Below are 13,127 nucleotides of genomic sequence, written 5' to 3'. Positions count from 1 at the left end.
TTCCATTTCTTCAAATAGATCCCCCTAAATGTTACACACTGTGTTCCTTTAAATGTATAAATCAGACTGCACATCCTGGGATAAACTGTGGGAATCTACAGTACAACATCAAACCTTTTCAATGTTCAGATTTTGTGACACACATTTTCCTCCCTCTGGCCCCTGAGATTGACACACAGCTCAGACAGATGGGATAAATTGTTCTACATGAAAAGAGAAATCACCCAGTGACCCCGTGGAAAGCCGGTTTTTACAGGGACTGATATTCAGAGAGCTTTATGTCTGTACCGCATGTCTCTGCTGTCTCAGAGATAAACTGTTGAAAGGTCTGACAGCACACTGAACACTCAAGGCAAGTTTGCGTTTTCAAAGCCACTACATAACAGCGGCATTCCTCCTTAAGAAGATAATGCAACCTTAAAAACCACTGATTGAGCAAAGTTTGCAAATTTAAAAAAAAATAAAATAAGTAAAACTCGTCAATAATACAATAATTTTCTTTATTATTAAGTTATATGAACAGGTTAATAGTGCAAAAAATTAAAAATGAGGTAACGGTGTTAAAACATTTATTTTTTGCAGCATAACATTTTTTATTAAATAGAAAAAAAATACAGATTTAATTATGAAATTGCACAATTTGAAAGCAGCACTTTCAGTATATTAACGGTGCAAGTGGCCACAGCAGGCAGTGAACACATCCAATTTTCGGTTACATAATACTTTTTAGTGAAAACCTGGTGTAATTGCAGACATAATACGTGTACGACCTCAGATCATGTTTACACAAAACAGCTTTCAGAGTTCAGCTATTTCAATTCAGCCCATTGTGGATAAAAGCAGAACCGTTATAATAAATTGGTTCAAGAGCACATACTTGACCTTGGGATGTGATTGCAGTTCATGTTCGCAACCCCTCGCTCTGCACTGAAATGCTTAGTGTTGAGGAAAGCTGAGGCGAGCAACGGCAATAAAAGTAATACAATGAGTATTGTTAAAATAGATTTGTTCCCCATGGTCATACACTATTGAGAATTAATTGGTTTTGCTCTCATAACCAACGAACAGCAGAGGCCAGAGTATAGCTGTGAGCAAAGTTTACCTATACATAAGCTACCGTTTAGTTTTAGTTTCCATGAGCCAGTCACTGAAGCACTTCTCCATGGCCTTCCTGCTAGCCCAGCTACCGTTGTTCACTGTAGGAATGATCTTGAGGGGCTGAAGCCACTGGACGAAACGCTTCATCTCCAGAAAGCTGCTGTGTTCGCTGTACGGGATTCCTGTCGAGGAAACAGAAGGGTTGCCATCACAACGTACCCAAGTGGTTCCCAAAATGTTTTCCTTGAAGCCCCCCCTACTTGTATGTAAGAGAAGCTGAGCCCCCCCCTCCCTTCAACGTCATCATCCTAAAACAAATTACAAATCCATGAACAAAATCCTCAAAGTGATTCAGTGTATTAAATTAGTTATTTTTTTAATAAAATAACTTACTTTATTGAATATAACTTGTCAGTTTTGTCACATAAAGTGATGACGTCTTGACGGAAGATACATCTTTTTGTAACAACTGAATTAATTTACTATAATAGAGTTTTTTTTGTAAGTGTGATTAAATAAATGTAATTTATGGTGTTGTTAGATTGCTGCTAGACTCCCCCGTTGGAGAGGTAGGCAGTGGGAGAGCAAATATGTTTTTGACCGTGGTAAAAATGTTGTTTTTGAAAGGCTAAACACCAACAAATATGGATTGAAGCAGAATATTTAGTTACATTTTGCTACTAAGTAGCAAAAAATATATGTATATCTTTTAAATAGTTTTATACACAGACTTTTGTATAAATGATCCAGTAAGTGTGTTATTATGATTTTAGTTATACATGAGCAAATCTAATTTTGACAAAGTCAGAGCAGACAAATCCTGGCGCACCCCCTGTGATCTTTGGCGCCCTCTAAGGGGGGGCCATACCCTAGGTTGGTTACTGATGTACCCAAATGTTGGGTTCCAATGTAGCCGTGCTGAAACATCTTATAAGCCCAAAGATAACCCACGTTTTGTTGTTCCTCACAGGGTTATTTCAATTGCAAGTTGTAATTATCTTATTATATTATTAAGGAGACGAGTCTTGTAGGGAAAGAGGCAAGCAGTGGTTTAGAACTGAACCAGGGGGGACTTTCCATCGGCTCATTCGCTTTGATAATTTTCTTCCTAATTCCTCCATTAAGAAACGCCGAGCTCAGTGAATACAGAGGAGATTTAGCTCGAGGTAAAAACTCATCAAGGAGCCAGATGTCTAAAGTATGACACAAGCAACAGGGCAAAGTCTTACGAGAGGGGCCAGCTGCTCAAGTGACTCAAAGGCTCAGACTTTTCCCCTCTGAGAGAGGACGAGGCAGATTTCACATGATTATATAAAACTAAATAATAAGAATAAGACAACATCTTGGCACTGCTGCAGAAAGCTGCTGCCTCTTGTTTGTCTTCCCTTCGCCCCTCCACAGGTTTGATGTGCTCCGCTGCTTTAAACAGATCTAGCTGAAACTGAACCGACTCAAGTATACAGCCAACCCTCCCACATGCAGAGAACAATATTAGGAGCGGTAGTAGCATATGGCTGGGAAGAGCAAGGAGGAGGAGATCAACACAAGGCAGAGAGAGAGAGGGGCAAATTAGCTTCTGCTTGACTGACACACAAACTGCTGAGGAGGAAGAAATTATGTGTGACTTGTGTTCATCGTGAAAGCCTCGAGCTGGTGATTGTAGGTTACAGGCCAGATGGCTGATGCTGTTGATAGATCTATTCAGAACATGAAACAGAGGCTAAATATGCAGTGCCAAATCAAAATCATGACCCATTTCAGAACTGGGGTTTAATGCTAGACGACCGTCCGGCAGTTCTATCCATGACTGAAGATACAAGACCCGGCATTCTCTTGATTATATTCCCTCCCTCTCGTCACCAAGCTGAAGTAACCTGACACTGAGCCATCCATTGTTTATTCTCAAACTCCTCCTCTCTTTGCCAAAAGAGGGAGCTGTAGTCTAAATACAACAATGTGATGAACATTCATGTTTTTGGCAGAAAATGCTGCTCTTGTGATTAAGTCTTAGCAACGTGGGGCACGATGACTTTAAGATTATTAACCATTATAAGGCTCTGTTTTGTGGTCAGTAAAAGAGAGCTAGAGAGAGGCTGTCGGGGCATTAACAGCTCCAATACCTCCAACTTGGACCTTCAAATACTGTTGAACGGCGGTAACAGTTGAAGCCCTAATTAACACAGCAAAGAGAAGGATTTACTAATGAAAAACATCTGATTCATTAGCATCTTTTAAGGCCTCATAGTGGAGAATTTTCTCTGTTGATACTGCGTGAGAATGTACTTTTATTATTCCTTCTGACAAATAACTGTGCATGTAAAACATGTAAAAAAAAAGATAAGTGTGTACCATATATGGAGATGTTGCCACTGATCTGAGGCTGAATATCTTCCACTGAGTCCACCTGCTGGCTGAAGGTCCAGCCTGTAGGCTTGAAGGCCACCAGCTGATCATACCGTTCAGAGAAGCGTGCCAGGTAATCCTGCAGTTTCTGAAGATGAGATGAGGGCGACCAGGAGAAATTACAGTGAGAATCTCATATTTAAATGACGCCGCATTGTACTTGAAAATGCAATTCGTTAAAAGTGAGGAAGGAAATGCAAAAAATGGGAGCATGATTTCGGAGAATTTATCAGATGCTGAAGGAGTGAAATGTGAGAACATAGAGCGCTGTTTCTACTAAGAACAGCTGCTAAATGTAAATAGATAACCATTTGTTTGTGGAGCTTTTGTGCTCAAACGCTGTTTCTGAATAGCTAAGCTCCAAATTTGAAAAACAAGTAATTACTTTTCATCACTCTTGTTTGCCAGCTGATAAACAAAGAAGTTATTTACGAAGCAAACACTTAATTTTATACAATAATGAAAGATAATAATCTATACATTTATTTCAAGGTCACTCTGCCGGAGTTATAGTAGCTCTTCTTGACAGAAATTGCTCCAACAGTCATCACTCAAAGGTCTCAAAGCAAACCTAAACTGCATATATTTCCCCCCAGTCAGCCTTTCTGTGCCTAGTGATGCTTGAATTATACCGACTCTGGGACTTATCTGCGGTTATACAGATGGCACATTTAAATGCCTTAGTCCTTTTTAGAGAGATGATGTGCTTGGTCATCATCGTAATTAGCATTTCTTAATTATTTCAACTGCTGTCCTAGATATGAAATAGACTATAAGCAGAATAAAAGATGTGTTTGCACATCTAAATAAACTGTCCATAAATAATTTGACACAGTCCTCCTCGGTTAAACACGAAAAACATTTACACAAAAAGGTCTGCAGACTTCTATTCCCCTTCATCTCACTAAGTAGTGCATTATTAAATTAAACTGCAGTGAATAAATATAGAAACTGCCCGGGGGACAAAGTCTGATGTCATATTTTTGCTAGTTGTTTTATTCTAAATCACTGATTGTTTCCTAAAATGCTGTAATAACTCTTCTTTTCAGACCAGTTAATGGAAAATTAGACTGCTGCACCTACATTGAAGGAGATCTGCATCATAGGCAGCACATGGACCTGGGCCGCCTTCCAGTCAGTGGTTATACGTTGTTTGATTTGCTCCGACTCCAGACAGCACATGGTGTTGTATTTGTCTCTAGAGAGGCACACTTTCGTCCCCAGGACCTCCGCCAACGCTACAAATCAAGAAAAACAAGGTCCGCATAAGAACCAGGAGTGTGGACAATTTCATTTGAAGACTTCGTGTGCACTTGCAGTTAAGAACTCCCCGCTAACAATTTGTACATTTGATTTCAGAACAACGTTTCCTTGCTCCAAGACAACTCCAGCCAAATATTTGACTTTCCACCAACTTCACCAAACACGTTTTACAAATAATGTGAGATTGGTTGTGGTAACAAAACTGTGGTATTATAATAGAGTACCACCGAAAATGCTATCATTATGTTCATTAGTAACTCACCTTTTGTAAACATCTGTTTCTTTCTATTGGTGTTTAGTTATTTTTTATTTATTCATTTTTCCACATTTGAATAAATGTATGTGTATATTTTCTTTTACTTTTAATACTTATTTTTTATTTTTAATATCCATGTTTTCATTTTATTTTATTTATTTATGTATTTTTTGAGGTCCTATGTCAGGGAATGTCCTGTTGAAAATGAAAAATAAAATAAAACGTGATTACAAAAACACAATCTGGATATATTTTATTGTGTTCACTAACTTGTCAAGTGTGTTCAAGAGCACAAATATTTGTGCAGAATAACAGAGAACAAACTGGCTGAGTACAGTTGTACAGTCATCTGAATCAGCTGTAGTTTTTTTCCCCCCTGTTCTAATTTCAAGCAGAGCTTGTTGAAGCGAAGGTGATTACATAATGAACGCATGTTCGACATTGGTTTTTGATTACTTCACTACACCAAAGTGGAACAGAGCATTATTCATGCATCAATAGAGGACACAAGACTGGCTCTTTTTCTAAAAAACAGACTAATCCGCAATTCTCCACACCGCTCCCATTCGATACAACACGTAATCTCACATGACCTTTCAGATGGAGGAAAGGTCAGGTAGTGATACAAAGCTACAGAAAAAAAAAACTACTATTAGGTTTAGAAACACTTTGTGTCCAACAGTTTGTGTTGGCGGTAATGCTGTACAACGTCACAGTAATATCATTATTCCCAGAGTTAAATGAATAAATTACAATGTCATTTTCAGTAATATAATAAAAATATTTCACCTATCATCAACCTGTCTAATTATCAGGCTGATGATGAATTATGTGCGAGCTATATCGACCATGTGACGGCCCCAGGGCCTCTGCCAGGGCTTGTGTGTGTTGTGTTCATGCTGTGTGTGTGTGTGTTTTTCAGTGTTGCCGGTTGATTGGAGCTGGAGGTCATTAAGCCAGGTGGCATGACAAAAATTGTGGCCATGAAGATGCAGAAAGTACAATTGCGACTAAGCACTCACCCAGAAAGACCTTTTCTTTTCCCACGGAGTAGGATCCACACACCACCAGTGTACGTGGGTTGAGTGTCACTAGTTCAAAGGCTGTGTTGGCTGCAAAGTTGATAACCTCTTGCTGTCTTGGGAAAGTGTACTCAGGGCTGCAGTAGCTATAAAGACACAAGAGCTTACATTAAGAATCTGAGTCTCCTCAGGGCTTCCGTATCACTGAGTTCCTTGCTTGAGAGAATTGAGGACATGGAGCGAAAGTGCACACGTTTTAGCTAATATTGATCCACACTGGCTTAGAGGAGTCTTATTTACAGTAACCACCCAAAAAGGTCACACACACACAGCTGAGAACAGCACAATGAAACCAGTTTTGGCCATTCAGTAACCTCACTGACCCTGTTCAGACCTGGCATTAACATGCGTCTTGAGTGATCGGATCACAAGTGCACAGCTCTAAGTACAGGTAAGAACGCACTCAGGACAAATATGGCCACATTCTTTCGCAGTGTGTACGTGATTGTGTCCTGGGCCACATTAAGGTGTGAACAGACGTACTTAGAGCCATCCACTTGTGATTGGATCAACCAAGACGCATGTTAATGCCAGGTCTTACTGGTACATTCAGTGTATATGAGAGGAGACAGAAAGGTACTAACGTGGTGTCCAAGTAGAGCGTCTGCACCCTGCAGCTGAGTAACTCAGGGTACGTCTCCATCGAGGGATCAGCTCTGAAGTCTCCAGTGTGGAGGACTGTCTGTCCATCGGGCAGGAAGAACAGCAGCATGGCAGATCCTGGACAACTGACAGAATAGACAGGAGGAGAAGCTGGATATATGACAATTGAAAGAGGTACTCATTGTATGATAAAATAGGATAAGCATCTTCTTAGAAGCTTTGACTAATGGTGTAAACGTTCAACTAGAATTACTGCATTGCGGTTGTATGCCTTCACCAACAAGTAAAATTGCAGTTTACATCCATGTCTGTTCAATATGTCGTTGTTTATCATATTATCCTGTTAGAAATGTGTGCGAAATTGTCATAATTAGCATATGAATTCTTGAGTTATGGCCAAAAATGTGTTTTGAGAGGTCACAGTGATCTTGATATTTGACCACCAAATTCTAATCAGTTCATCTTTTGTGCCAGATATAACTAATTTCCCTCAAGGCGTTCCTAAGATATCATATTCACGAGGATGGGATGGAGGTAAGGTCAGAGTGACTTTTGACCTCAAAAATCTAATCACTTCATCCTTGAGTCTAGGTGGAACAGTGGACAAATATGAAGAAATTACCTCCAGGTCTTCCTTTTTTTAAAGATTATTTTTTGGGCTTTTTGATTCCTTTATTGATAGACAGAAATAGTTATGAAAGGGGGGAGAGAGAGGGGATGACATGCAGCAAAGGGCCACAGGTCGAAAAAAATAGAGGCATATAAAGAGCTGACTGAGCAAAATAGTCAGTCTGTCACACAGAATTAGTTACCCTAAAAAAACGCCAATTAGTATTCCTCAGTGAAACAACCTAGGTAGTGAGTTCAGGGCCGTCTGACTTTGAAATCAGACATTCAGCTGGCTGATACTGACGTCATGTCAATTACTCACTGGTTGGCATCCAGCAGAATGACCTTGACTCCCTCCACTGTGACCTGGGTGTTCATGGGGAGGATGTGGACGTACTGCTCTGCCACCTTCAGTTTGCTCTTCACCAGGTTCCCTGTAATCTGACCAGGAGAGGCAGCTGTCAGTCAACATACTGTACATCTCTATGGTTTACTCACACACAGTGACTCAGCAGCAGCCTCTAAAGCTTTAAAAACCTAAATGCTAAATTGGATTTTTCTGGGTTATGACCCACCTAGCATCCAAGTTGAATTTCTGTGACCTACCAAATAAACAAAACCCCAATGGACGAGTCCTTGAAAGTCTGTTTTTAGTTATAATCCCAAGATAGCACACACTGCGATAAATCATGACCCATTTGACAGGAGAACTTGCGTCATATCAAGCCTCTTTCACCAATACATTTTATTATAGATCCTCTCTATTGGGCTATTAGAATTAGTTTCAATGGTACCTTCTTAAATACCTCAGTAAGATAAATAGAAAATGTAGAATGTATGAAGTAAACAAATTAATCTAATTGAGCCTGAAAGAAGTTCAAAGTATGAATTTAAAATGTACACAGGTTTTGCTATACACCTCAATTCATTCAGTTTATTGCTTAATTCACACACTATAATTGGATTCAACATTTGCACAGTGACAACAAAGTGCTAATATTATAAACTGAAAAGCCAACTGAGACCCGTATTATGAAGTGTTTTTATCCAAAAAACACAAAGGTCTTCAAATTTCAATCAACTCCAATATGGTCAGAGCCATTTGGCAAATTGGTATTCATAGCTGCCGACTGCAAGCTAATTTTCCATTAGTGAGTCAATGCAGTGCAGTGAGATAACAAATGGGTCAGGCATTGACTCTATGAAGTCTGTGAAAGAGAGCAGTCAGGAAGCTTTTTAATGAGATGCAAATAAATTGGATTTTTGAAGAAAAAAAACAGAAGGTTTGTAGCACCTTCAAAGAATGAAGCTCTTCCATAGTGTTCAAGGAGTAACAGGCCTTTGGATGGGAGACCTGCCATTTATTGACGACACAAAACTGCATCTAAACTGGCATACTGTTCCTTTCTTTCCCTGTATGAATTCTAAAAAGTTTGAGTTTGTGTAGGATGCAGTTTCAGCGGTGGACTCAAATGAATCTGGGGTAAAAAAAAAAAAAAAAAACACCATCCATAGCTGTTCATGTGAAAACTGAAACATGCCAGTCTCGTGCAGAGAAAGTCATAAAGTCTCTTTATCCAGAACTCAGCAGCCAGATAATTAACTACATCCAGGAGGTTCTGTCATATCACTCAAATTTTAGCATCACCGCACTGGTTGCCCATTACTTTTAGAATACATTTTAAAATTGTATTAATTACCTACAAGGCCATCCATGGTCTGGCACCAGAATAAAGAACATTTAACCCCTTAGAGCCCAGCCAGGCCCCTAAAATTAGCTGATCGAAACCTTTTAGCTGTTCCACCAACCAGACTGAAAACCAAGGGTGACCGTGCATCAGCAGACTCCCAGTAGCTTTTAAATGCCTCCTTAAAACCCACTTCAACAAGATGGCCTACACCTAACAATGTTTTCTTCTTCCATTATCACATTACCTCATGTTTCCTCTTCATATTACCATTTCATGGTGCCTTAGTTTAACTTTATTGTCATAGATTATTTAAAATGTGCTTTATTGGCTCAATATATATATATATAGTTTTTTTTTTTTATATATATATATATATAGAGTTTCTGATTGTTAATCTTTATTCTGTAAATCTTTTAATCTTGAAAGCACATTGTGCTTAAACTTGTACTATATAAATACAACTATTATTATTATAAAAAAGTAATATAGTACAGTAATTGACTCCTATTTCAAAATACAGCGGTGTAGCATAAAATATGGCAAATTGATGCACAACCCAACCAGTATAAACACAATATGAGGCACTTAGCCACCAGATAAAATAGATAGCATGAGCCCCAACTAATAGAATCAAATAATATTGGAAGTCATTCATATTTTACAGTAACCAAAGCCTGACTTACTTTGTTACAGTAGATTGGAAGTGTGGACTTCTTGGTCAACCCTCCGTAGTGGTCGGAGTGGAAATGTGTTAGGAAGTAGGCAGTGATGCCCGGGATCTCTCCATAACTAAAGGCATCTACGGTAAACTTTGTGCCTGAGTAAAAGAAATTTTAGATTACAAAACAACAAATTATTTCAGCAACATATGATATATGGTCACTCACTGACCTGGAATCTTCTTGTAGAAGGGACAACGTCGTGGCTCTCCTTCTCCGTTGGCGTTCCCTCTGTTCCAACTTCTTCCTCTCCATCCTCCTCTCCTACCTCTCCCTGCTTCTCCCTGAGTATCCACCACGTTACTATTATCCACTGGGCCCTGTGAGATACCTGCGGTTGTGTCAGCCTTACTTTTTCTTTGCCTTTGTCGTCTCCGTCCTGAGTTTTCACCAAGTGTTGGAACAGAGGTGGTGTTTAGTTCATTTGGTCCACTCTCAGCCTCTTTCTCCTTCTCTTTTAGGGGTTTGAGGCCAAAAAACACCCCAATGTCCGTCTGCTTCAGACCGGAGGCCTGACCTGCCTTGATCTGGCCCTTCTGTGGTGGCATGGATGGAGATCTTTGGACAATGGAGGTTTGTGATGAAGGTGTTTGAATACTGCTGTCGTTCAAGTTTTTCAAAGGCAGGCTATCTGAGCTTAGAAGCGTTACTCTCAGGCGCTCTAAAACAATACTTTGAGGAGACTGAATGCTGCTTTTACATGCAATGTGTGCATCTTTTTCACCTGTGGAATGAGCTCTGTTTTCAGCAAGCTGATTAGTGGGCGGCGATGAGGCAACTGAATACAGCTGTGTGCTTGAGGAAGCAGACTCTTTCACAAGGTCAGTATTGCTTTCCAAATTATCTATAAATTCAGTGAGGAGCTCATCTTCACTTGAGAAACCGTCACTGAACAGCACCATTGAGTTTTCATTCTCATTTTCAAAAGCATCATTATTAAAAAGGGCTTTACTACATTCACGACCATTGACTTCAGTCTCTGCAGGGAACTCAGAAAGAGGAGAATAAGATATTGCATCATTGTTGTCAGGGGAAGGTTCACTTTTGGATGCAAAAGCTTCACAAGCTTGTCTTCCATTCTCTGCCTTGACAGGAGTGGATGAAAGCTCTGCTTTACTTTCTTGGGAAGCACTGATAGACTTTTGGCTTTTAGTAGAAGACGACCAGCCTTTCTTTTTCTTAAAATCCTCTGGGCCAGGTGAGCGCAGCAACAGAAGTCCATTTGTAAGTTTAGATGGAGGTGTTCCAGTGAGATTACTGTGATTTGATAAGGCAGAAAGACTGAGAGCACTATCCTGTGAAGACTCTAAAGTAGAGTCATCCACTTCTGGGAGATGACTGAGGTCGGTCTTCCCGCTGGTCCCTGCCTGCTGGGACAGTCTGAGGAGGGCTGTGTCACTGTTTGCTCGACTGTGAGCCATGAGGGTGTGGTTGAATTTCTTGTAATGGTTTGGAATGGCGGAGAAGCACTGGAGGCCATCTGGACATTCTGTGTGAACAGATAAAACATGTAGAAATCCGGCTTATCAGCAGGGTACAAAATGATAATAATTCAAAAGCACCTACATACAAAATCTGCTAAAGCAGTTTGACAATACAGATATTCAAAGTGCCTGATTTTAAACATCAGTTTACTCATCGTGACAAGTCTGCTCGAGGGAGCTTTCTAAAGAAATAACACATATTATGCAGTCAAGGTTTCCTTGAATTCGGCTAGAGACTTCAAATTTTGAGCAAAAACCCTGTGTAGTGACTACTATCAATGAAAAAAGCTGCTAAGTAGACTGTGTGACGCGTTCAAACAGTCCAGATGTTTTATTTACTTTGAATGTAAAGTTATTTTGCACTAACCATATAATGGTTGTCCGTGTTTGCAATAAGGTACATTCATGGAATGTAATTTGTAATGTGCACTTTATTCTATTTATTCCTTTATTCTTTTATCTCGTCTTGTTTTTATTCTTGTATTTATTTCAAATGTTTTTATTCTTGTACTTTTATTGATCTTGCACCTCCCCATATGCCACCTACTGTGTTCCCTCTGTCATTGATGATTGTGCAGTATGAATGTGTACATGTCTCAGTGGACTGCAGAAACTGAATTGCCCTTCGGGGATAAATAAAGCTATCTGTATCTGTATCTGTATATGACATGAACACAACATGATGAAGGATGCCACCAAGTTTCATTGTGGGAAATGTAGAATCTGGTGTTTTTTGGTATCTATAATGTATCATTTTTGTGTCACTTTTGTGCAATGTAAATACTGTAAATCTACTGTTACGGATATGTGCAATAACATATGCTGATCACTCTGTGCAATAATTATCTGATGCTGTGCAATAATTATATAATTATCTGACGGACACTGTGCAATAATCTGGCAAAACTGTCATCTCATCAATATGCATATTGTATTTTTATATTTTATATTGCATTATCTTTTATATTTTTTATAGTTATACTGCACTATCTCTTTTTTTATTGTATTATATTTTCATTAGCACCTATGGGTCACAATCTAATTTCGTTGTACTACACAATGACAATAAAGAGCTTGAATCTTGAATCATAATAATGAAGAATAAGTGTATCAGTCCACCACTTTTTAGATAAAGTACATGAAGAAGTATGGGTGTTTGTACCTGTGCATTTGTCCCTGGGAGTGTCAAGACATTCAGCAACATGCCATCTTTGAGTCTGCACCACCAAGATGGAAAAGGGCATCTGACACATGGGGCAGAAGTCTCCAGAGGATGATCCCTCCCCAGCCTCAGCAGCATCAGCATCAGCAGCTGCAGCAGCTGCAGCAGCAGCATCGTCTGTTTGCATATTAACAACAACAGTACTACAACCTCCACTTTCAGCTGTCTTGACTGTCTTGACTGAGAGAGAAGTGTCTCTCTTGGAGGTTCTTCTGAGAGTACATCTTCTTGTAGTCACAGTTGAAGTTGCAGACGGTGATTCTTGTTTCTTCTTCTTCTTCTCAAGAGGTTTATACTCCCAAATGTCATTTTCAGAGTCGTCCTTCTGGGACATTTGAGGAGCAGTGACGTGCCTCCAAGTTACTCAACGACCTCGTTATAACACTAGTATTGTTGTTTGCTAACGAAAATAATAAACGTTACAGTACATTAACGGCTTGAGGATAGGTCCCGCTGCAAAAATAGTTTGTTATTACTCATATTATTAAGCTAAATGAGTCTATAGTTAACGTTTATGGTTAGATAAGACATGCTGGGTCTTACCGCCACAGAGCTACAATGAATGTAGTAAAGACAGCTGGAGAAACAGAGCCGCACATTCGACACAATTCAAAACACTTATTTAATCATTCGAGCTAAATATAATTTAAAAAAAAATATATAAAGTATTAATAATGATAATTAATTCAGTTAAAGG

General features: G+C 39.3%; 1 protein-coding gene across 2 annotated transcripts; it reads right to left on the bottom strand.

Annotated features, from left to right (window-relative positions):
* Nucleotides 1-486: 486 nt before the first annotated feature.
* Nucleotides 487-12,983, bottom strand: dclre1a (DNA cross-link repair 1A (PSO2 homolog, S. cerevisiae)). 2 transcript variants are annotated; one of them, XM_037754964.1, is made up of 10 exons: nucleotides 12,528-12,982; nucleotides 12,371-12,497; nucleotides 9,897-11,213; nucleotides 9,689-9,822; nucleotides 7,637-7,755; nucleotides 6,687-6,830; nucleotides 6,043-6,188; nucleotides 4,585-4,739; nucleotides 3,448-3,589; nucleotides 487-1,280 (listed from the first exon to the last, which is right to left on the bottom strand). In XM_037754964.1, the coding sequence occupies exons 1-10, from the start codon at nucleotides 12,762-12,764 to the stop codon at nucleotides 1,114-1,116; spliced, it is 2,688 nt and encodes an 895-aa protein (XP_037610892.1). In that variant the 5' UTR covers nucleotides 12,765-12,982; the 3' UTR covers nucleotides 487-1,113. The 2 variants fall into 2 exon arrangements, with proteins under 2 accessions (XP_037610892.1, XP_037610891.1); XM_037754963.1 differs by having other exon boundaries at nucleotides 12,371-12,983.
* Between the last annotated feature and the right edge of the window lie 144 nt (nucleotides 12,984-13,127).

This window comes from Sebastes umbrosus, chromosome 20, assembly GCF_015220745.1.
Source record: "Sebastes umbrosus isolate fSebUmb1 chromosome 20, fSebUmb1.pri, whole genome shotgun sequence".
Classification (NCBI taxonomy): Eukaryota; Metazoa; Chordata; class Actinopteri; order Perciformes; family Sebastidae; genus Sebastes; species Sebastes umbrosus.
This window is presented reverse-complemented; position numbering and strand designations above follow the sequence as displayed.

Excerpts from the sequence above, each read along its gene's own strand:
- dclre1a (XM_037754963.1), bottom strand. The coding sequence starts at position 12,764 with ATGTCCCAGAAGGACGACTCTGAAAATGACATTTGGGAGTATAAACCT. Across the intron at positions 9,823-9,896 it reads CTTCTACAAGAAGATTCCAG|GCACAAAGTTTACCGTAGAT; the intron begins GTCAGTGAGTGA and ends TCTTTTACTCAG. Across the intron at positions 4,740-6,042 it reads AAAAGAAAAGGTCTTTCTGG|CGTTGGCGGAGGTCCTGGGG; the intron begins GTGAGTGCTTAG and ends CTTGATTTGTAG.